The following is a 25,674-nucleotide window of genomic DNA, read 5'->3' on the forward strand; positions in this document are numbered from 1 at the left end:
ATAAAACTGCTCCTTATTTAACAGTGCCTCCCTCCAACAAACCTCCCTCCTCCACAGAACACCATGGTAGTGACTGCTATCCTTCTGAAAAAGAAAAAGAATTTAATTAAGCTCTTCCTTTGACTAATGATTTTTTTAATATAAAAAAGTGAAGGAACAATCAATTTAATTCTGTGCTCTTTTTTTCTTAAATAGTCATCATTTGTACAAATTTGTGGTCATCAGTACAGATACTCCTTCCCCTGCATTCCTCTCTGCCATCCCTTAGTAACACTTATTGCAGTTCTATTTATTTCCACTAACCCATAATATTACAGTAAGGAAAGAAGTTTTAGAACCACTTTTTGACAGGTTCAAGCAATGGAAGAGAAAAGAAAGTCAGAAGAATGTAAGAGCAGCATTTTCATGAAGGTAGGTCTAGCTCATGAAAGGCTTTTTGGCCTCTTTTGAAATAAGAGCCAGTCACAGCACTCTGGGATAGAGTACCAGTACAATTAATGGAATTGCTGCTGGGTTGCTATTTTGTAGGGTTTCTCACAGTCTGAACACATGGCAAAAAAAGTCTCTATTCAAGGGGAACCAGAATTATTTCTGCTGATCATTCTCAAAGAATTTTCAGAAGGTGAATCCTTCTGAAATTAAACCAAGCCAAAAGAGATTAACAGTGATGAAAAACTAAAATGTGGAAGGAAAGCTAGTATAGAGGCTGATAAATGCTATTGCCATCAGAAAGGCTATAATTTCTACCACCAATTAAAGTAATAGTTTTGAACCCTAGTGACATTTAATGCCTTTAGTACATGAACTGCATGACAAAAGGAGGAAAGTACTAGGTGTGTGAGGCCACTTAAGTTGGTTAAGTTTAGATTGAACATGCCAATGAAAGGGCATTTCCTAAAAATTTCTGGAAAGAGAGGTTCTAACAAAAAATCGAAATCAACTCAAATTGTGATGTTTGAGATTAATTAATGAATAGTGTATCATGCTTTGCTTAAGTTGATGAAAAAAAGGCTGAAGTAAGACATACTGAATAACAAAGGTTGGAAGAGTATTCGTATCATTTACGGGCACTGTATTTTGCCTCACAATGTCACATTACAGACATTAAAATAACAGGTCTATGGGAAATTTCTTTAAGTTCACAAAATGTCTCCTGCAGGTTACTCATGGTATGAAATCTATTCATTTGAACCAGAGGCAAAGGTATATCTAGGCACCCTTTTAATTTTTGTGCTTTCTGTAGAATACATAGAAATTAATAGGTGCTCTAAAACTGGAGGAGTTTTGGTGCTCAATCAATTTTTTTTTAAATACACATGGAATATGAACTATTTCTTTCTCAAATATGATCACATTGATTGGATAAATTCTGAAAAGAAAAATTTAGGTATTCTTATTTGGCTGTGTGTGAGTTTATTTAGATAATAAAGCAGGGATTAACTTTGGAGAAATGGTGTAACTGGTATAGATACAATTGTAGGAAGTCAATACAGATTAAGAATTACATTTACTGAGATGCTGAATACTTAATTTTGCTCCAAGCTTTATCAAACAGAGGGGAAAAATAGAGGACACCCCAGGTTTTATTCTCCTTCCATTTCCACTGGCAGCTACTGGGAGATAAGCAGTCCTGTTTCTGAAGGCATCTTCCCAAGAGGCACTTGGCAGACAATGCACTGCCTGCCGACTGCCTCCGTGCAGCGGGAACTGCTGCTTCCAGCCAGCTGACTTCTGCACCAACCGAGATGCCAGACAGACAGTATGACACAATCCGCTCAGCAACACCCTGACAGTCACCAGCAAATCCAACTACACTGGAATGAAACAGCATTTTGGCAACTGGCTCTGCCTCCTCCTGCTCCCACCGTCACAGAACGCCTGCTCGTTCCTCAACCACTTTGGCTTCCAGTGCTGAAGATTCTTCTCAGTTTAGGTTTAGGCTATCACACCAAACTCAGAGACAGAGAGGCTCCAGTGCAGTGCAAGCACAGGCTCTCCTTGCCAGCTCTGCTGCAGAGGCAGTAGCCATCAGCCTGAGAAGACAGCTCCCAACATCCTAAAACAGCTTTCCAAGACAGCAGAGCTATCAAGGCAATGTAAGGCACATCAGTATTAGACTAAACAGAAAGCCTTTTCTTGTACTTTTCCATAGAGAGCTAACTCAGAGCTTCAACATGCAAAATTTTACTCAATAGAAACTGCTGATTTATAATACTTAAGGAATTCAATATTCCATTTAAAGGGTTCTTTTTTAACATACTATTTAGATACAAGTTAATTTATTAAACCCCTAGGGGGAAAAAAAAAGAAAAAAAGTATACAATGGTCAACAGGGAATATACACTTAAAACCTGCAACTTAATTATATTTATCAAAAGGGTAGAGAATAACAACATTATTAGTACTGCTTGGTTTTATACAACATTGCTCCAAACAGACAATGTAATGAATTCAAAGTATTATTGCACAGAAACAGATCAGACATTTTTTTCAAACAAAGCTAAGAAATCAGTGTTTCATAGGGTACTGGGGTATTGATTGAAGACAAAGTTTCAGAGAGAAAGAACAGCAGAAATGGACAGAGAACTTGGCAAAATGTCATAAAACCATGAGCTTGTATTGAAGACAAACTTCAGAAGAACCTCAAGAAAAAAATAGGAATTATAGATCTTTTGAAAGTAAATATGGGTTATATTCTTATTAAAAATAATCTGCTCTCCATATAAGAACAAATAAGTAAGAGGCAAAAATGGGCGGAAAAACAAAATCTCACAAAAATAAGTTGTCAGATTTTAAACACCTTTCTAAGGGAGGGTTGACAATAAAGTTTAATGTCAGCTTCACAGGAAAACATTATTTATATGAGATACAGTAAAGGAAAGACAAAAGGATGGAAAGATGTAAGCACCAGAGGTGTTTGTGTACCGTGAAGCTGGCTGAAGCACAATATGACAGCTCATGAATAGGGGACAGAGATCAGAGAAACATAGTCAGAGTAAGGGAATTTGAAAGTATTGTGGATCTTTCCAATGTCTCTATCAATAAAGCAGGAAATGTTCAGATGAAAATGCAGAAAAAGATTGGCAAAAAAGGAAAAGTACTGAAAAGATTGGACAATGTTTGGTGCAGGCAAATTAGAAGCATAAAGCTAATTTTCTTGCAGTTTGCACAGGAATCTGGTAGCATTATCAAGATGAGAGAATAAATAATAATTTGGCTGTTAAAGCCTGTACATCCTTCAGAAAACAACAGGGAGCCAGCACATTTCTCTCACTGAGAGCTGGGGAGCTCCTGCCAAAGCGTGTGCTCAAAGCAGTGACTGAGGCAGTGAAGCCATGTGTGTGGGAACTGGGAGGAATGGGGAGCACAGAGCTCACTGCACCCTCTGCCTCTGCTCAGCAGCCCCCAGGATTCCTCAGGAGGCTGCTGGGACAGCTCAGGCTCATCTCTTCAAGTGTTTACTGTCAGCTACCATCTTGGCATACTGACAACATCATCGCCTAGGAAATGAGTAAAAAACCAGATTATTTTGTGGGATACAATCATTCTTTTCAATCTTATCTCAAGGGGTTGCTATAAGCCTCAGTTGCAGAGGACTTCTTTAAAAAATGAAGCTTTAAAACACTTATTGTATGATAACAATACTGGAATGTTACAATCTTCCTGCAAGTTAAATTTAGTTTAAAGCTGAAAGGACTGAAGTCTTTCATAGAGCAGCTTTAAAATGAAAACGTGACATACAACCTGATTCAATGTTAGAAATGTCTGTGGATGTGATAATAGGATTATATGTACCAACTTCTTGCTCCTGACAAAATCATAACAGGTTAAAAAAAAAGGCCTAGGACTCTGCAGGGCTAGTTCAAGTTAAAACATGGTTCAACATGTACAGACAATCAAATAATGCAAGCGATTATTAGGTTGCAAAAGGCAAATGAAAGAAAACTAAAATTCTGTTAATAAAAACCAGATGATTCACTGTCATTTGGAATACTGTATTCAATTCTGGTCATTGAAGATAAAAAACAAGTTACAAAACAAGTAATTCAGAGAAATAAGAGTAGATTAAGACATGGAAGGTTTTGGCATTCAAAAAGATTGAAAGGAGTTGGAACTTAAGTTCAGATAAGAGACAAATGAAGATGGCATGCAAAACAGAAGGTGACAGGACAAATTATGTATGTGACTGCATTTTCCTTCCCTCTACAAAGACAAAGAAACATTATGAAACTTTAAAAAACTGTATTTTAAACTGGAAGAGTTTGAGCACAATTCCCTCCAACAAATTTATTCTCTTAATATGAAGATGTAAACATAGTAGGATTTAAAGCAGATTGGATACTTAAAAGAAAACCCCTTTTTTCCCTGGAAGTTTTGCAAATTTTCAAGTTTCAGAGCAACCCCATTACATATTGGGAGCAAACAAAATATTTGTGCTACTGGTATTTTATTTTTGAAGATTTACATTTCAGTTTCCTAAAATATTTTTTAGGGACAACTGATGTGGGCCATTGGCCAGTGTGGAATGCTGGTTTGATGCAGTCTCAGAATTCCCTCACCTCTTTATTGGTAAAACCTTTTTCACTCCAAAAACCACTTATTTTCTCTCTCTCTTTCTTTTTTATGCTATGAAGCTAAATACACCTCCCATCCATGAGAATCATAAGACAACGATCACTAATTGTTTTCTTCCCACTAAAGCAATAAGTATAGCATAAAGCTTTCTCCATATAACCAGCAAAAAGTATTTGTCAAAATTTTAACTCCTCTTCAACATACTGACAGGAAGCAGAAATAATCCCGTGATTCTCAGCAAATACACGATCCTTTACTCTAATTCTTCCACTCAGTTTATCCCTCAATTTCAGAGCATTTCCTTCCCTCCTTCCTTCCATTTCTCTCCTTACCTTCCACTGAACAGGAAATTGTTACTCTCTCTATCATAAGGTCAGCCTACCAATGCTTCAAACTATACCTTGTATCCTATTGTATCCTTGTATTCTGAGTTACTCAAAATCTATCACCGAAGTTCAGTTCTGTCACCACACCAGCATTCACTGGTGTGCATCTCTTTAATACAAAATGATTACTGAAATTTGATTTTCTAATGTTCAATGTCTATTTACACCTCCTGAGCAAAATATTGTGATCTGCATTTTATTTAGCCAGAGGCTATGAACTAGATACAATACAGACAGGTAACAGACAGTTTGCACTGTATCAGTATGAACTAGGTACACTCTACATTTGTAATTGAGCACACACAGAGATCTCTATATTTTAATGGGTTATGGATCTCAGAATGAGAAAAAACCTCACTCTGGAAACCAAATGATGTCTAGCCTAGCAGGAAACATTGGGCACCATTTTGCAATCTATTAATGCTTTCCCTAATACTGAAGGTGTTATGTGGTTACTTTTACTATCCAAGACAATAAAATGCTGAAGAACATAGCACTCCATGCTTAAAACTCAAGAGCATTTCTTACATATCTAGGAAAAGTATAGAGGAAAAAAGTCAGTCTTCAGTGTCTGTAATCCAGTGGTTAGCACCAGAAACATAGTGAGGAATATTTGACACATACTCACTACTTCTTTCTTGCAATATTTTTCCTCTATGCACATAGATGCACTTATGCAAGTAAAAACGTTGTATACAGCTCATTAAATTTAAAAAAAAAAAACCAAAAACAAAACAAAACACAAAAAACTAGTTCTGTGTAGTCTTCCTGGCCACTGTGAATGGAATTTATGAAAGAGTAACTCTATTTGCAAGCAGAGGGGTTTTTCTGAGAGTGGTGAAAGGTAGAAGTGTTTGTATTATACAGCTGAATGACTGTATTGGATCATGTAGGGTCAGCCAGGTCAGTATTAACAACAGTAATAATGAACTGACAGATGTGGCTATTATTCACATCCTAAGAAGAAACCAAAGTAGTTCCAACCCTCTAATGTTCAAAACCGCAGGTGAGGTATCAACAAGCCAATTAAGATTTCATTGTGGAGCCCTAGTTTTAAACATTTAAGATCATCTTGTATTATCAAAATACTCAAAAGCTTTTTATTCTGAATATTTTCTCCAACTCATTTACTTCTAGTCAGACCTCACTTACCAGGTTGTCATCACAGCTACTTTCCCACTATTTCCCTGAAGGGAACTCCCAGCTTCCCTTCCAAAACACTGCCCTGCTGATCCCAGAAAAGGTGTTCATGTTGCTGTGCCCCTGCCCATCTCATCACCAAGCTCACTTTTAACTTTTGCAGCTCACCTGCACAGATGACAGTGCAGCAGTAACTTACCTGCTGTGCCCCCACAACCTCTCAGCCACGTTGCTTTTGGAGACTGAGGGTCCCTCAGCACCTTTGCTATGACTCTGCTCTGGACATGGCAGTACTTTTTGTACATGACATGTCATGGGACACTACCAGTGTTCATGCTTTTCCTTACAAAGGTATGAGGTATTAACACAATGACTACATTTTATTCCTGCCTTCCCAGATTACTTTCTGAGGATACTGCTTTAAGCAGAACACTTATTATTGGTGGTGTAGATTGCTGATCTTTCATGCAAAGATACTCCTCTCTAGTAGGAAGTGTGATGAATAAAGTGACTGAAGGTGAGTGGCACAGTTTAACTCCAGCTGGCAACTAAGCCTCACAAAGCTGCCCACTCACCCCTGCCACACAGGATGGGGGAGAGAGTCAGAAGGTTAAAACTGCAAAAACTCATGGACTAAGACAAAGACAGTTTAACAGGTAAAGCAAAAGCTGCGTGTGAAAAAAGCAAAGCAAAGCACAGAATTCATTTGTGACTTCCCAAGGGCAGAGAGGTGTTCAGCCATCTCCAGGACAGCAGGGCTCTGTCTCATGTAACAGTGACTTGGGAAGACAAACACCATCACTCTGAACCTCTCACCATTCTTGTTCTTCCCCCAGCTTATATGCTGAGCACGATGCCACATGGTATAGAATATCCCCTGGCTCAGCTGGGGTCAGCTGGGTCCCCTCCCAGCTCATCATGCTTTCCAGCCTCCTCTGGTGGAGTTGGGTGAGGAGCAGAAAACGCCTTGGTTCTGTGTAAGCACTGCTCAGCAGTACTGAAAGGATCTGTTTTATCAACACTATTTTCAAATGCTAAACATGGCCTTGTACCAGCTACTATGAATAAAACTGATTATATCTCAGCCAAAACCAGCACAGAAAGCAACCCTGAAGGCAACATGCTTTAGAGTCTGCAGTGAAAAGCCATTCACCTGTAGACGAGCAAGGATTCCCACACTCTTTTTAAACCAATTGAGAATGCAGTTTACTCATGAAATATGAGTAGGACATACAAAAATATCTCACAAGATAAGCATAAAGGTCTTAAATGCTTTCATACAACTGCATATTCATTTTTATATCTGAGGCTGAAGGTATATATCAAAATTCCTACCATATATAATGCATTAATATATACAAATAACAAAAACATGTTATTCACATAGGAAAACCATGTTTTCTGTAAGTTAATAGAAAAGAAGTCAGATTACACACATTTCAGTGATGGTTTCTGGAAGGTTTGTTGGGATCTCAGTGAGGCCTTTCCCACGACAGTCCACGATGTTGTTGCTACAGGTGCATGCAGTAGGGCAGTGCAAGACACTGCAGGATGGAGCCATAAAGGACTGGTGACCTGTAAACGAAAGCACATTTTACACTTGAAAAATTTAAGGCAGAATTTCTAAAATAAACATTGTAGCCTACCAGTACTTTCAAACTGCATTTATTTGAACACACATTTAATACTAACATGTTGATAAAACCCAGAGAGGTGAAAGACAAATGCTCAACTATTGTGACAGCACTACATAATTTTTCAACTTTTTTAGTAACAGCCATTCAAAATCATCTTGTTTAAGAAGACTGTAATCCATTTTTCAGATATATTTGTTGTATGCTATTGAAAACTAATTACTGATTTATTTAGTTTTCAGCATGTTGTATAGTATTAAAAAAATGCATGTCAAGAGAAATGCACAAACTTTGCTATGAGCACTGAAAGTGACCTGCCAGTTTTGTTCTGTTCTGCAAATATTTATTTGAATATGGTCCTTCAGTTATGTATTGCTTATAGACAATTTTGAAGTTTTCACTCATTTAATGACATTTGCATTCACTCACACAAAAATACATAAAATTTTTGACTTCATATCTCTTACTCTGTTTTAGCTCAGCAGACTTCCTCCCACAATCTGCCAGTCTTACTAACTCAGGTGGCTAGTATACTGATTTCTTAGTGTTGTATGTTAAAGTAAAAAGTTTTAATTGCATTTAAACTCAGTCATTTCATATTTAGGTATGCTTTAGAAATTAAAAACCTTATTATATTTCCCTGCAAATAGATAGACTGCACATTTTATAATACATTAATGCACTCATTCCTCTATCAATTAAATAATACAGAACAGTTGTTTCATAATGATACAGAAAGACATAAAGGGATGAGAAAGGCATTACACCCTTTTCTTTTTTTCTCCATTAATTTATAAAATGCTAGAGACTGTTTTAATATTCTCAAGGAAAAAAAAACAAAACAACTTTTTGACTATGAAACCACAATTTAACTTAAGATCTATCTCACAATATTTAGTGTCATATATTAATATAAGAAGGGTACACTGATAATGTAAGTCGCAGCCAGTGCTGTTCCCACTTAAAACTTCATATAACAAGTGTCCAAGTCCTAAATTGCTGAAAATTGAGGCCAGGTTGGATAGGTCTTTGAGCAGTCTAGTCTGGTGGAAGGTGTCCCTAACCATGGCAGGGGAATTGGAAGATGATCTTTAAGGGCTCTTCCAAGCCAAGCATTCTATGCTTCTCTGGGACAGAATTTTACAATATAATAATTTGACTTCAGATTTATGTTTGCATTACAAAAGTACAAACAATAATCAAATCTAATAACACACACTATTCTTTTTATACTACCAGGAAAGAAATGTTTAACCTACCTTTACTGAAAAAAATACAGTGATTCAGAGAGAAAACATGGTTATTCTCCTTGCTAATAATCAGCACTATAATGATCAAGTTATAAAACTGTTCTTGACATCCAGGCTCTGCAGCCATAACATTTACATGTAAGATATATGAAATTATCTTGTTAGAAACCTTTTTAAATGCACATAAAGGCAGAATTAGTGACAAGAATACTGTTAGCATTTGCCGTGCGAAGATGGCAGTGCCTTACACTTCGATGTCAGAGGCTATTTAATAAGGACAGAACATTGTGCCCTCCATAAAACTCTTTTAGAAACATAGATCTGTGAAAATTTTGGCATATTTGGCAATAGACTTCTGGGGGTTTGCAGAAAATCAACCAGTAGGAGAAACCATGCTGAACCACTGAAAAGGCAGCAATATTGCGGCTGGTTTTTAATGTTCTTGGCAAAACTTGAAACAGTAGACAAAATTTACAGAAAATTTTCAATCTGAGTGTAAAAATATTTAAATAAGAAAGATAAACTTGCCTTCTTCCTCATCTAGAAGATACAAACAAAGGAAAAAAAATTGAATAGAGAAAATGTGATTAGTAATGAACTGTTAGTCATTTCATTATTTCATATAAAAATAACCTTATGCATTAAAGCACAACAATAACATTCCAAAAGTTACTTGGGGATACAGAGTAATATTTAAAAGTCTGAAAATAACAACAAGTATATACTTGTAGGGTTTTTAAAAAAATCCTTACTACTAACAGGTTTATGTTCTCAATCAGCACACCCTTTATTTAATTTCCGGTATCTCTCCCCCACAATTATACTTTTAGAAGGCCATAAAATCTATGCGAATGCAATATTTACACAAAATTCGCAAGGACACGAGCATGCCCACAAGCACCAACAAAAACAATTAGACTTTTCTTAATAAGCATTGAGGCTGGGATTAGGCAGAAGCCAGCATGCAGCCCTGGGGTGTCAGTCAGCAGGTGTGGCTGAAGGCAGGAGCGGCCAGGCCGGCCCGTTTCTCTTACCGCTGCAGACAAACTCGCGCTTCTGGACCTCGGCCACGTTGTGCCCGCGGAGGTGGGATGGGCCCATGCACTGCGTGTAGAGCCCCACGCGCGGCCGCTGCCGCAGCCAGTCCGACAGCCAGGCCAGGTGGCAGTCGCAGTACAGGTTGTTGGAGTGGAGGCGGCTGCACGGAACCAGACACGGCAACACCCTCCCGTTAGGAAGAACAAACAGGAAAGCCACCAGATCGCCCTCCCTTCAGCAAGCTACTGTGGCCATTTATTCATTTTTATTCATTAACTTTTTGCATCTTTCATTGAAAGTCTGGGAGTTACAAGTTAATAAATAAAACTATACAAGCAGCAAAATTATTTTTAATTTGCGGTCTAATTAACTGGGAGAAAAAAGAAGGCTTCCTAATAATTTAACTTTTCTGTAGTTCCCTCTTCCTTGTCTAAAAGAAAGAAGTAAATATACAAAAGATTGAAAGGTGACATAGGACTTTTTAGTCCAGATCTCCATAAATAGTGAGTAAGACAAAAATATCTCAAGAACATTGCCCTAGAGTGGTAATACTATAATGTCAGAAAAAAAGGGTTAATAAAAGATTTTGTTTCCAATTAGATGTATCTGTAAGTCTGGCCATTATTAGTCTCTATAGAAACAGCCTGAAAGATCCCTTTAGGAGGTCATACTCATTTTCTGCTGAACAAGATAGAGTAATAACTCAATATAAAGCACCTTCTTTCACATCTCTTTTCTGATTTCCTCTCTAGTTGTTTAATAGCAGAAAATGGGATTAGCTGCTTTTGGCTGCTAGGGATCTACACTTTAAGCAATCCCTGAAATTAATTAAAAGACCAAATGGAAGCAAGTGATGGAATTAAGAAAGTTGTCTCTTTGTTGGTGTGGTCTGACACAAGACCATGGCTCCTTGCCAAGTGGCAAAAAGCACTTTGCCATTGATAAAATATCAGACAAATGTATTCACTAAATTAGGTAAATTACTCTTCTCTGGCTCTTACATTTTCTTAAACTATCACAAAGGATGTCCACAGCTATAAATCAAATCTCGGAATCATCCATAACAGGGACATGCCATTTTGGTCCTTTTTAGCTGAGGTGCTCAATCCTAACTAAATAACTGGAAAGGAAGTGCAGGAAATTCAGAATGCAGACAAAGAGTCTAACTAATCCATTAGAAAATAAATCTGCAAAACAACATGAAATGTGTAAGCAACATAAACTAAAATATTAACCAACACCTTTTCACCCCATAAATGACTAGAATTTAAAGGCAATATATTTTCCTGTACTAATTCTTGGGTGGGTGCTTTGCAAATACAGCTCACAATACAGTATACTCATTCACCACAATCTGTGCCCAGCTGTAGGCATGAAGACCATACTAAATCAGAAGTAATGCCACTGAAATCAGTATAATTATACAAGCATATTCTGACTGCAAATGGGATGTCACAGCTATAATCCAGGATTCTGTGTGTCTATTTTATTTTTTTTCTAAAATATATTTTCAGAAAATGAAATATCCTAACCAAAGAAAATGTAAATATCACTAATTTGATTAATTCTATTTTATGGTTCAAAACAGAAACCATGTTTGAAAGTTCAAAAAAAGTACAAATTGCACATTTTCAAGACTCAGGCCTAAAAGAACAGAATGAAATTCTATTATCAAACTCTACCTGAGGTAGAGTTTGATAATAGGCCAAAAGCCCATGGTCAGCACTATTTAAGTACTGTTCTATTTGTCCAAGCAAGAATAGTTGCAATTCTGTGGTGAAATCAACAGAACTACCCACCTGTGTGAAGTTCTTCAGTTACAAGCCACATGTTAACCTGGGTGAATAGCCCTACTGATTTCAGAACAGTTGTGCAACTCAACATGGGTAAAAGAAACTAGACAGGTTTTTTGTAAAAGTAATTCTTTAACAGTAACAGCTACTCTTGAGTTCTGATACAAACATCCCATTCATTCTTAATTCCCACTTCACTGGAAAATCTGTTTAAAAGTGAGTCTCTGGACCAAACCTGGTTTTGCCAGTCAACACAATCTAGATTTATTTGTAGTCAGTATAAAAATACCAAAACATAATTCTAGCCCATATGACTTGCATACACAGACAATCTTTGCACTGTGCTTTGTTTTAGAAGCCTGAAGTACTCCTCTGACAAAGTCATAACCTCTAAAAATGGGGACCTTATTGTAAATGCTGACACAACTTTAATTATAATAGCACTACCGGATGATGCTATAATTTTATGTTACAAAGAATGTTGGCAAGCCAGTTTAGTTTAATTAGGTCTGCTAGCAGTACAGTAATAAAAGCATAAAGATTTCCCATTTATCACATCTGACAGTCAATCAAAGAATCTCCAATGCTCCAAAATGAAATGTGACCCATTCAAAAGCTCATAGTAAAACAAATCTTTGACTTTCAAAAAACATCAATTTACTTCTTTATATAGCTGTAACATGTAAGAAGAATTCCCCCCGCCCTCGTCTTTTTTTGGTGTGAAGGTGAAGCATTTCTGTCACTGAATACAGCACCATGGAAATCCCATTTGGGAAGAGGCCATGAAACTGATTTAAATACTTATTCATTTCATATCCTAAAAAAGCTGATTTAAAAGGATACAACTTCTTTATCTTCTGAGCCCCAGATGCAGCTTTGGGGTCACTTGTTAGGTTTACCTTTCAGAATGAGCTTCTTCAGACACACACACAGAATTTACACTCGACAATCTCATGAGACATCAATATTTTTTATTTGAGCTTATGCTTGCTTTGCCTCAATGTGTATTGATAGATCTCTGACAAAACTTAATAGGACTAAAAATAAAAATGATAAAAATGGCAGCCAGTTTCAGTGGGACTACTCACAATGTTCTGAGTTTGGGCATATGGTTGAAACTTGCCACGGATAGTCGAGTGATGTTGTTATTGTTGAGAGTGCTGCAAAGCCAAGAAGAAGCATATTAACATCTTAAGAGTTTTGTCATATTTAAAAAAAGGCACAGCTAATGAAAGTCATGGTGTACTGTTTTTAGGAATGTGTATCAGGAAAAAACTCCCTGCTTTTAGTTATATTTTTCCTCCCTGTTGAATTCTCAACAAAATACCATGGTTTTACCATTATCAATCCTAAGTAAGAGGTCACAGTAGCCTAGAATTCACTCAAAAGGAACTTCCACCAATATTGACAATATCTATGGCATTCAAGCCAAACTAGACATTGTGAGGGAAAAAAGAGAGTCCTTGGAGAAAATGTCTTGGTTCTAGGATACTGATTTCTCTTTCCAGCTTCTGAGAGTCTGTTTTTTGATGGATGATACAAGAGCTGAATGGTTTTTTCCCAAGAATTTTAGAAAATATTAACTCTGGGCTGTGCTTGGCTTTTATAGGGAATGAGTTACTATAGATGATCCAGAGCTGCATGAACAATAGGGGAGATTCCAATATGATAGGTGTCAGGAAATGTAACACTTAAGCAAACTAGCAATTTATATTTTAGACAAAGTGTTGGGAAATTGAGATAGGAACCAGGAACAAATCTAAGCCAATTCTTGGCTACAGAGTTTGTTATACTCATTACACGTAGTTTGTAAAGATTCAGAAACTTTATGAATTAACTTGCAGTTAAATATTGTCTTTAGGCTGCAAATAGAATGCAAACAAGCTTTACTCCAAAAAAAGGAAGCAAGCAATAGAATTTACAGATTTGACTTAGAGATTACTCATGTAAGCAGAATGGATAATGAGTTCTATGTAATTAGAGCAGTAATAAATAATAACTCTCACTGAAAAAAAGCTTTTCTCCCTTATGAAAAAGTATTTTCGTTTTTCCTTTTTTTTTTAACCAAAAACTGTAACTTGCTCCTATTTTGAACAAATTATTTGTACAGTCTGATCTTGAAACACAGCAAGGTAAAATCACAGTACCCTGACCAGGATCAGGCTATTTATCTCCACATTAACCAAGCAATTAATTACTGGTGCAATGTGCAGCATTTTACCTTTGTGTTCTTACTCATTCCATGTACTAAATCTTTCTTTTGCTGTGCATAAGGGATCTCCCCTGTGTGTTCTCTAGGCATACATAAGCAGAAAGAAGAATAATAGAAAAAAAAAAAAACCAAAAAAAAACCCAAACAAGTAAATTCCTCTTCCTTCCAAAGAGGAATTATGCCCCTTTTCAAAACAAAATTGTGCCCCAATAACAAAAATAAAAATGGCCAATGTACTGGGTACATCCATAAAAGGTGTCTTAATGGATAAATGTCAGTAAATTGTGGCAGAGTTTTTTTTACAATGTCCACATGGTAAATGATGGCTCCCACAGTACTTCCTGCATAACTTCTTACAAGATTTAAAAATAATATATTTTCAATGAAGGGAAATCAGCCAGTATTTCCATAGCTGTTAAGAGAAGGCAAATCTACAAATGTTTTAATTTCCAATTCTGGCTGTTTGATGTTTGCCTTGCTACTTTGTATATATATAAGCTATTAATTTTTTCAGAGTAAAGAAAACTAAATATAGGAATAGATGTAAGGGATACATATGGAATTAAATTATTGTTACAGCTATTCCTCTGTAATGATAAAAATGCTTAATTTCATAATAGAAATGTAATTTTAAAAAGTTGGCTCAATACTTTTACTTAAATGTTATATCCTATAGCAAAGACTGTGATGACTGACTTGTTTCCATTTTGTAGACACTTTCCATTTTTTTTAACATGTCAGTGTTATATTTTCCCCATAGTCTTTTTCCCAAATATAGCAGATTACCCTTAAAAAAAAAAAAAAAAAAACCAAAGACAAAGGAAAACTAACACAGAAATTAATGGAGAGGAATATTCAGGCTATTTTGTATCTTTAACACTAACAGCCTCTAAAATTATACAATTATTTAACCAAATTATAAGATTTGCTACTTTGGTAATCATTTCAAACTGCTACTGAACAGGATTGCAATCTATTTCAAAGCTTTACCTCAAACTTGAAGTTTGAAGTAATATCCACTTTCTCTGCTCAGTTAGAGCAACTGACTCCAAATGAAAACAGTATGAATAGTCTTATTTGCTACTCAGTGAATATACAGTATGGTCTGATCTACACAGTTTTCATTCTTTAAGCCATATGTAAAGGAACCTTAATTAGATACAAAACCTTCAGTAGTGTTTGAAATATCTATCTCAATTTCTTAAAATGCCATAAATCTTTACAAAATTTTTAGCACATAACATAATTCAAGACAGCAAACAGTCGTGTATTTGAACAATGCTAATAGATAATGTATGTTCATTCACAAAAATTGCAACTACCTAGTTTTCAGCAGACTGTTATTTTAGAAGTTTCTTTCCTCTTTTTCTACTCACTGAAATCAGTGTAAAAATTGCACCCCTGACCTCAACTGCAAGAATGACCTTTCAAGAACACTAAAATTGCAAGCATTAAAAAATGCACAAAACACTGTATTTATTTATTTTTTAATAAACATTTAACCCTTGCACTTGTAAAGAAAGGCTCATATTAAGAAAAAAAAAAAAACAAAAAAATGATACCAAACCATAGCAAGCAGATTGAGCATCATTGGAAAAAATATTCTGTCACATATAAGAGTTACAAACATAAAAATATCCAAGAACATCACATTTACTGACAGACAACAATTCACCAACTTAACAATTAGATGTAGTATTGAACCTACACTATATTTTACATGGCTTTATACCAGAGTTAACAATGGGCTTGTTATTCTATGACTGCAAAAAAAAAAAAAAAAATCAAATTTGGCTGCCAGTTTCATTCACCCATAAGTAAAACCAACTACTGTTTAATAATAAAAAACTTTTACCACCAGCTCCTCACATACTCTTTGGTTTCTTAGACATGCAGACACTATTGCCAGAGAAGCTTCTGTTCTTCAGAATATTTAAAAAAACCCCCAAATTACCCAAACACAACAAAACCCATTTCCTCACCATCCTCAAGTTGTGATTTAGCACGTATGATTCAAATTAACATGAAGTAACTCAGTGATACACAAATTCTTTCCTTTTTCTTAATGAAGAAAATCCAAATAAAATGTGTCACTTTGACTGACAGAGCAAATATTTCAGGAATGTGTCCTGTGCCTCAGATTCTTTGAGAACTAAGGCACTTTGCTCATTACAGTAACTATTCTCAGATGATAATTTTGTTACCTTTAACCTCACTGATAGCTACTTGAAGAAAGTGAAAAAAAAAGTATGCAAAGAAGTGTTACAAAAATAATCTTCTGTGACACAAAAAAAGATCTTTTCTTTGACATACAAATGTATTTACACACATAAAACTTAAAATGTTTTAAAAAAAAGCTATTGACATGGACATGCTAAACATCTTAACATATAGCAGTAATATTTGCTATAAAGTGCCTCTTTGAAAAATTCCAGATTGTCAAAGAGATATAGCATATTGTTCCTTACACTGAGCCTCAGTGATCAAAAGATCAAATTGATGATGAGTATACAACAAACACAATTCTGAAATGTTCAGTACATCAACAGTAATGGATAATGTACAAAATTAATTGGGTTCATTAATACTGCTGCCCTTCCCCTTTTTAAAATGAAATATATTCTTTTCTTACAGTTTCTGTCAATGGCTTTTTTATTATTATTATGTTTAATGGCTGTCTTGGAGAGTAAAAGAGTATCCATGCCTCTCCATATCTTCTTACCATTTTATAGCACATCACAGTGGATTCTTTTAAGACATCTTTTCACTAGAGCATCCTGACACCAGGCTGCAGCTTGCAGATAAGCTGCTACATTAGCACTCCCCAGATACTGAGCTCTCACTACGAGTAAGAGATACAAGGAATACTTACAGCACTTCCAGGTCACGCAGAGCCCTGAACGCCCCATCTTCAATGCAGCTGATCTGGTTGTAATCCAGTTGCCTGTTAAACAGATTAGGAAGGCATTTGTAAGGGAGAGGCATGCTGGCAAGGCGAGGTGAAAGGGAAGCCTCCCGAAGGGGTGGCAGAGGCCGGCCACGTGAGCGGAAAGGCTCTGGCCATCGCTGCCACCGCTCGGGCTGCCGCACGCACGGCGCTGGCCTGCACTCTGCCACTGAAATCCCTTTTTGTTCTCAACTGGCTGCGCAGAACAGCAGCACTGGGAAAGCTCCAGTAAATAATAACTGCACCTTATATTAAATGCCAAAGGAATGCAATTTCATTACATCAAGAAAAGCTATCCATTAAAAGCTCTCAGCGTCATCTCGCTGAAACAATTTCATTAAGGTAAAGGACGGTAAATCACTTAATGTCACACGCATCCCCTCGGTGACCTAACAGAATCCATTTATCAGAGCAGCCCAGCTGCATGTTAATTCCACCCGCCGCAGCAGGGACCAGGGACACACACCAGTTTTAGGGGTCTCCCTGCATGTGTGTGCATGCCTGGAGCAGGTGGGAGGTGTTACCCCCGGGTTTGCGGGGGATTTACAGTAATTACCTCCTGGAATATGTCTACATGTGGAAATAACAGTGTCCGAGGCATTTACAGACCTGTTTACTTATCTCCTTTAGTTCTGCTTCAAATGAAAGTAGTGTTTCTGCTGTAACCTTCAGTATCTGGTTTTCTACAGACTTTGTGCTGTCTGCAATTATATGCAGATAGCATGTTGTAATGGAGCACTCGAATCCTAGACATAAAACTCAGCAATCCATCCCATACATTATTAATCCTTAAGTATGAAGTTATGAAAAATTTAGATTCGTTTCTCTGAAGATGATTATTACCTTTTCAATTCAAAACATTGATACAGCACATATAGCCCAATTAAAAATGTCTGCTTAAATTAACAACCATGCAGACATAAAATCACACTTTCTCTACTCATAAAAACTTTTCCTATAAATACTGAAGTGTCTTATGCATTTCAGGGCATGACTTGCAAAGCAAGATGATAAAAAACCTCACTTTAAAAACTTCTCCAAGCTGGTAGCTTGTCAGTGTCAAATAATATATATGAGTAAATGTGTGTGAACAATACTAAGAAAATGAACAAAATACAAATGAACTCTGCCCTTCTATCTTCAATTATATATTAGCTAGCAGGGCTAATGACACTTCTACTACAGCATTTTCTGTGATTTTTCTGAATCTATGACAACATTTTACTTTATTAATAAAACATCAGAAGCACTGCTGAATGTAATGTACCAACTTCTATAAAGTTATTCTAGTTTCATCTGAATTACTACTACAAGGGAATAAAATATTGTCATAATTGTAACAGTGTCTGTGTTTCTGAAAATGCCAATTGTCATAATTGTAACAGCGTTTCTGTGTATTGAAAGCTAAATGCAAACTATCAGTTGCTGAATATGATCTTTAATCATTTTGGTGCAATGTTACAACACCAGTGCTGCAGTGTTGGAATACTTAGGTCTACTTTCTAAGGCTTCTTCAATTTTTAGTAATGAATTTCATTTAACAATTAAGCTAATAGCCTTTTTATTTTAAAATGGTAAAATATATACACAGTATAACCTCTCAAACAATTTATCAAAGCTATTTAAATTACTCCAATGGCATGAAATGTTACCCTTGACACAATACAAAAGAGAAATTGTTTCCAGACAAATTGGAAAAATCTTTTAATGCCATCAAATTTGCCTAATGCAGTCTGCAGGTTAATCTGTAAAAGGGTGAGCTGTATGTTTGCCCATATCTTATTATCCTTAGCTGTCAATGTATAAATCAGTGCTGACACAGCTTCTTCTAAATCATCCCCATTATACACAAAGGAAAATCTTTTAAAGCCGAGAAAGCACTTGAGCAAATCTTGTCCTACACAAGCTGAAAGGCAGATTTCTTCCACCAGACTGGCAGCAGTTGTGGTGATCCCGAAAACTTTTGGACTTCCTTTAATGAGTCACCATGATCACTACCTTAGTGAAGGGTGAGTTGTTTCCATTTAAATCTTCTTACCAGAAAGGTTACTCTGCTTGCACTGAGCTAATGAATTGGTTTCAGTATGAGGCAGGGAAGTTTGCAGATGGTAGTGGAAAAATATTCCCTAGTTTTAAAAATTACTGTCTTTGAAAGATGCTACCGTCTTTATGCTTTAGATTATTTTCCATCAGTTACAACTACGATATAAAAATGATTAGACACACACCATGAAGAACAATTGGTGTGATATATATATATATGTATTTATTTTTTAAGCTATGAAAGGGACATGACTTTGAAGACTGTGTGACTGGCTTTAATAGCAATTTATGGTAAAAGTAAAGGTTAAGGGTAAGGATACCCACACTACATATATGACCCAAATAGAAAGTTAGACAATATTTCATAACCAGTGTAACATTAACTTATGATGTCCTTCTAACAGATATACTGAAGCAATGTGATTGTGTGTTTTGATAAAACTGGTTCTCAATAGCAAGTATGTATTAAGCTATGTCTTAAATAGACATAGAAATTAAAAATTATATTTTTATCTAATTTTAAGTTACGTTCTTTTGTTTATTTTTAGTATGACACTCAAAACCACACATAAAAATCTCCAGTACCATAATGAAACCTTTCTCACCATTAAGCTATTGAGTATACCAATAACCCTAATTCCATCTTAGAAGGCTCTTTTTTCCCCCAAGAGCTGTTGTTCTTCTTCTCAAATTATTAGAACACTCTGAGGACCAAAGCTGAACAGAGATGGACCAGCAACTCTGGCCCATTCTCATCCTTCCCTCTCCCCAGTTTATCGTCTGTCTGCCTGCTCCACCTCCATTTTGGGTCTTTTCTACGTGGGATCTCTCCATGCGTTTGTAACGCTGCTGTTCCTTTCTGCCTCCAACATTCACAAAGATTCAGCAGTGCCATTCCTGTGAAGCTCATAAAATACTAAACTACAGTTAGCACATTCAAAATACTTCCACCATCACAGAGAATTAACTGGATTTTACACCTGTGTCTGCAGCATTATCTGGATATTTTCTATACGAAATAATCTAACTGAATTAATCTACAGCTGCTTAAAATGCCAATGTTTATGTGAGTTTAGCAATAAGAACGAGTAAGAATAATAAGCATTCAACTAATAATATGTTTACTGTATGATGTTTTATATTTATTGCTCTTATGCTGTAGAAACATGTTGCTAACTTATATTTTCTTCCCTTCTGGCATATGTTGTCTACCAGATAATGAAAAATAAATATCTTAAAATAAACCTCGTTATCCCACAAGAAGAACATTTAATGACTAACAGAAGATGCTGCATACATTTAAAAACTACTACCCTCATACAGGAAAAATCTGTCATCTGACTCTTGACAGAGAAAACATCCTTTACTCATTCCTAGAAAGTTGAAAGTAGGAAAATTTCAAACTATCGTCTGCTTTACTCTCCTGCTCTTCACAGTTTGAAGACATTTTGTGGTCCTTTGCAAGAGCTACTTTTTTCAACAGAACTGAGTTATGATTCCTATTTCTTATTTCTCAATCTCAATGTCATGACAAATCAATAATTTCAGAGGAATTAGTTAAAAATTATGTAAAAAAAATCATGCCAGAATTTATTTATTTTTTATCAAACTTCGAAGAACTGCTTGTTTCCCATGACTGTCAATATTTACATCCAAGTAATGCATACTTGCTGAACAAACTAGAAGTTTTAGAAACAAAAAGATTTATAGTTCAGTTGCTCAGTCCTCTGAAAATTGTCTAGCACTCTACTTGGTTAATCTCAGAATTATCTTACGGGAGGAAAATGATACCAAAAAAAAGTAAAAATTAAACAAAAATGTCATCAAAAGGAGCATGAATACAAAATTAAAAATCTATATGTTATATGATTCAAAGATATTATCAGATTAATAAGAAATAACTTTTTAAAAGAAAACAAAACTTTAAAAATAGTATTGAAATGCTATTTATTTTAACTATCAGTAAGAACAAGTTGGTTTTTTTTTTCCCCAAAGGCCACAGGGTCACCAACCTGCTTGGCAACAAGAGGTTTAGGAGGCACTAGAAAAGTATATCTATTCTTTCCTTCATGGCTTCAGAGCTATTTTTTATCGTAATAAAAATCTTAAGCATACACAGAATATAGTTCACTACACCCTGTGAAAATCCTTCTTTATGTAAACTTGAAATGCAGGTGGCTGAATAGAATAGCAGTCCAATTGAGATTTCCTGCAAGAGCAAGCATGAGAAATATTGAATTCTAGATTATTTAAGCATATCTTAGACAAGCAATGTATTTAGAACAGCACTTGTACAGATGAATAGACAACTATACTTCCAGTTGCAGTAGAATATTATGAGTGATCTGAGAAGAAATAAGTAATGAGAACATCAGCAGGAATCTCTTTTTCAACTACTAATAATTGGAATTTAAAAAAGTCCAATCATTCCCAAAAATAATTAATACAAAATTCATTTATGTCTCTAGTGGCAGCTTTAAATGTTTCACAATCAGCATAAAAGAGGCATAAGGGCAACAACAAGTAATATCAATCAAATTTTTGGACAAAGCTTAGTAAAATGAGAAGGACTTAGATTGGATGCTGGTAACTGCCTCCCTCTTCACTAATTCTTCACTTTCCCAGGCAATTTAATGTGTTTAACATTGCTCTGCAGCCTTTATCCCTGCCATGACAGCTACAGTCTCCTCCATTTGCTGGAAAGAAATGGACGCAAATGAACACAAAAAAGAGAAATGAAGGCCAAGAGCATGACAAGAAAAACAGGGCACAAGGTCCTTGTATGAGATATGATGATAATGTGCCCTACTATTTTTGGTAACATTTTAGATTGCACATATTTAGCATCACAATTCCACCATGATATTGGTGTATTCCTTTCCATCCTCTGCCAGGCATCGATTATACAGAGAAAGAGAAAATTGGAATCTTATAAAATTTTACACACTTGAAATGGAAAAGTCATAAGGCAAAAATCTACTCAAAAGGAGAGCATAGCAATATTGTTCTTTCAGTGGTGCCTTAAATATGTTAGTAACTCAGTTATTTTTCTTCCTAATTCAACCAGCTTCAAAAACAACCCCATTTAAGCTTGCAATCTGGGCACCTAAAGCATTTTCTTACCATCTTAAATACAAACAAAATTCCTGAGGTTGAGAAAATTTAAAGAATCTTTCTCATCCAGTTTGAGTACTATATCACCAGTGAGGGTTATGAAACATTCATTAACACGTCTATTAAAAAATCTGTGTTTAGTTTCCCATTTATATGATAATTTCTGTTTATTTTGTAAAAAGTAGATGCCACTGTCTTCTCTGAAGGATCTAATATCTTGGTGAATACTCTTCTCCCTGAAAAATTTGCAAGTTAGGGGTAACTTTAGGAATTGTATTTTCAGAATTTCACCCTAATTGCTCTCAAGTCTCAGATCAATAGCTATAGTGTATGGAGTGTATTACTCTTTAAGTCATTCAAGAATACTTCCTTGAATAGAAAAATTGAGACTTTGACACACTGTAGATATTATGTTTTTCTACATTTGAACTGCCAAAATAATGGATACTGGATTTCTAGTCTGGAGCTACTACAACACAAGCTTCCCCCAATTTTTGTCACTTTTACTGAATAACTTAATACTTTACAAACAACTGGGCTGCATTGGTGAGAGTGAAGCCAGGGACACTGGCATTTTTGAGATGACTTCTGAGTTTGTGAGATGGCACCTAGTGTTGGCCTCTCCAGCAGAAGATGGAGTCAAACAGGGCCACAAGAATTGGGTTGAAGCAGATAACATTTGGGGATGGTCTGCAAGAAATGCATTTGTTTGGCTGTTAGAGAGAGGGGAAAGGGGGGATCTTATTGCTGCCTACAGTTGCCTCACGTGAGAGTACAGACAGAGCCAAACTCTTCTCACTTCTAAGACGAAAGGCATAACAAATTGGAAACTGGGTAATTAGATGTAAATTACATTTCTGAAGCCTGAATGTTTCTCAGAGTTTGTTACTCTTTTTGCTACAAGGGTGTGGCAGGTTGCCCACGTTGTCAATTCTCATAATGTCGTGCCCATTTTGCTTTTTATCTTCTACAGAATCTACATTAAGATGAGCATTAAGATGTCCAGAAAGAAAGCACCATGGATGCATTTTATGGAAACTAGACAGCTTCTTCTGAGAAACATCAAGAGGACTCTAGAGCTAACATGTTGCAGGAGGTTATAGTGGTATTATCAAACTTACAGGAAGCAGCTTCCTTCAGGTTATCTGAGCTAACATCTCATTCCTTTTGCTCTGCAAAGACTAAGAAGTATACAATAAGATTTTCAATAAGTTTTCCAAAATACTATTTTTACCATAATTTTTCCAAAATATTCCAATTCCAGATTCAGAAGGAAGGTATTTGGTGAAAATGAGAGAATGGTGAGTCTCCATTCAGGAACATAAAATATTTTATCAGGTCAAATTCTGTGAAATCGGTTAACCACTACTAAAATAACTTAATAGAGCTACTGTTCTGGATGGTTGTCAATCATTCCATGTTTAAAGAAAAGGTTCAGTAATTTAAATTGAAACTGATGTAATTACTGTTGTTACACGTTTTCGTATATATATATATATATATATAAATATGCTCTAATAGAGGTTTCTTTTCTCTTTGCACCTTTACCTATCTCGTAGATGAGTTTGGAAGAGATACATCTTTAACATTATGCTAAGCTACTAGGTTATTTCTAGAAGAAACGTCCAAAACTAGAACAAATATGGAATTCTACTTAGGACAATTCTTATTAAGGATATACAAGTATTTGGTTCCCGGACCTTAGGTTAATCACCTTCATAGACTCATAGAATCATTTAGGTTGGAAAAGACCTCTAAGATCATGGAGTTCAACTGTAAACCTGACACTGCCAAGTCCATTGCTCAATCCTGCCTCTTAGTGCCACATCTACATGTTTTTGAATACCTCCAGTTTATGATGACTCAATCTCTTCCCTCAGCCACCTATTTCAAAGCATAAAATAATTATTGGTGGAGACTTATTCCTCATATCCAATCTAAACTTCCACTGGTGCTACTCTAGGGCATTTCTTCTTACTTGGGAAAGAGACTGACACACACCTGGCTACAACCTCCTGACAGATGAATTCCTGTTTGAACAGTGATGCCTTCTATACCTGTCACTTATCAGTTGTCGCCCTAATTTTCTTAAACAATGAAATACAACTTGTAAAATTCTTGCTATACCTTTCTTCTCTAAGTAAAGACCAAGGCTAAATGGAAGGCTGGGGTTTGTCTCTCCTCACCAAAGATTCTGGAAAAGCACAACAGCCTGATTTGCAGAAAAATGCAGGCTTCTTGTAGCCAGATCTCTTTTTGACCATGCACAGCGGTGGGACTAGTTCTGAATAAAAACTCATAAACTGTCAATTAAATAGAGTAACAAAGCTACCCGGAGGATCACAAGCATTTGCATGTTTTTGAACACAATAGAGTTGAACGTAATGATTTTTTCCACTGAGGTATGATAGAATTTCATTTCAGGGAAGAACTGTAGTAGGCCACATTCTTGGGCATTCTGCTAAATCTTCAAAAAGACATTTTCCTCACCAATTTGTGTGCAGTGCTGCAGGCAGCAGAATGGATTCCATCACAGGCAGACAGAAAAGTGAAGGGCTTCCTAGCCCATCCTCTGCTACTGAGGATACATCAATCATAGAGCACTCCTGTTTTCAAAGCAATGTTTGTCTTTCTATTTTAGCAATGGCAACTTCAATTAATAAATTTTTTTCAGCAGGAATAACATGAAAGCCTCCTATAACCTAATATTTCCCTATATTTATTGATGCCACATTATATAGCAATCATATTTTTTCACAGCTGCATCACTCTGGAAGCTCCATAGTCTTTCTGAAACCTATTATTGTATGTCCTCTGTCTTTGCTGGCTGTTTGTAAGTGATGAGTCCCTGGCTTACAGCAGGGGTTGAAGCTTTTGAGTGCATAACCTATTGTTTCCTACTACAGAAGTTCATCACAGTCTTCAGGTTGTTTGGTTTCTCCAACCCACTAAACTGCCTTACTACTCTGAACAGAAAGTAAAAAAGTTACTGCTTTGCTTTGTCTTGAAACTCACATATTTCCACATTTAGAAACCATAAGAATTCAAAACCTGTCCATGAACTTCAAAGTCACTATCTCCAGGAAAGTATCTTTCTTTCAGAAAAGACAACAGAAGAAAACTGAGCAAGTAAAATAGTCACACAAGTATAAAAACATATGCTAGCAAAACTAGATAATAGCATGACTTGTCTTTCTTTATGCAAGCAAACAAAAGACAAACTTTTAAAACCAAGGCAAAATGATTTTTCCACATGAAACCATAAAATATTTCAAATTGCCTGACATTCAAATATTTAACTCAGTTTTATAGACTAATAGTTATAATGACATATTGTCTTCAACTTATTTCAATTTTTTACATTTCCATAAGGCAATTTGAGGATGTTTAAGATCCATTAAAGTATTTTGCACAAACAAATGATATCAGTGTTATGCAGATATTCCTTAAGCAGCTATAACAGTTCTTAGAAAAAAGATATCTGATTAAAAAAAAAAAAAAAGAGCATTGTATCTACAAAGCATTATCATCAGAATATATGG

At 35.9% G+C, this 25,674-nt stretch overlaps 1 protein-coding gene across 10 annotated transcripts in view; it reads right to left on the minus strand.

Annotated features, from left to right (window-relative positions):
* The window catches only part of SLIT2 (slit guidance ligand 2), a 260,841-nt gene that overhangs the window by 83,906 nt on the left and 151,261 nt on the right, over nt 1-25,674 (minus strand). For all 10 annotated transcript variants that reach the window (XM_054633202.2, XM_077177664.1, XM_077177662.1 and 7 more), the window contains exons 6-9: nt 16,901-16,972; nt 12,905-12,976; nt 10,020-10,183; nt 7,538-7,676 (exon numbers count right to left, since the gene is read on the minus strand). In XM_054633202.2, the coding sequence (XP_054489177.2) occupies nt 7,538-7,676; nt 10,020-10,183; nt 12,905-12,976; nt 16,901-16,972 (447 nt within the window). The remainder of the gene's footprint in view (nt 1-7,537; nt 7,677-10,019; nt 10,184-12,904; nt 12,977-16,900; nt 16,973-25,674) is intronic.

The sequence above is a fragment of the Agelaius phoeniceus genome, chromosome 4, assembly GCF_051311805.1.
Source record: "Agelaius phoeniceus isolate bAgePho1 chromosome 4, bAgePho1.hap1, whole genome shotgun sequence".
NCBI classification, from domain to species: Eukaryota; Metazoa; Chordata; class Aves; order Passeriformes; family Icteridae; genus Agelaius; species Agelaius phoeniceus.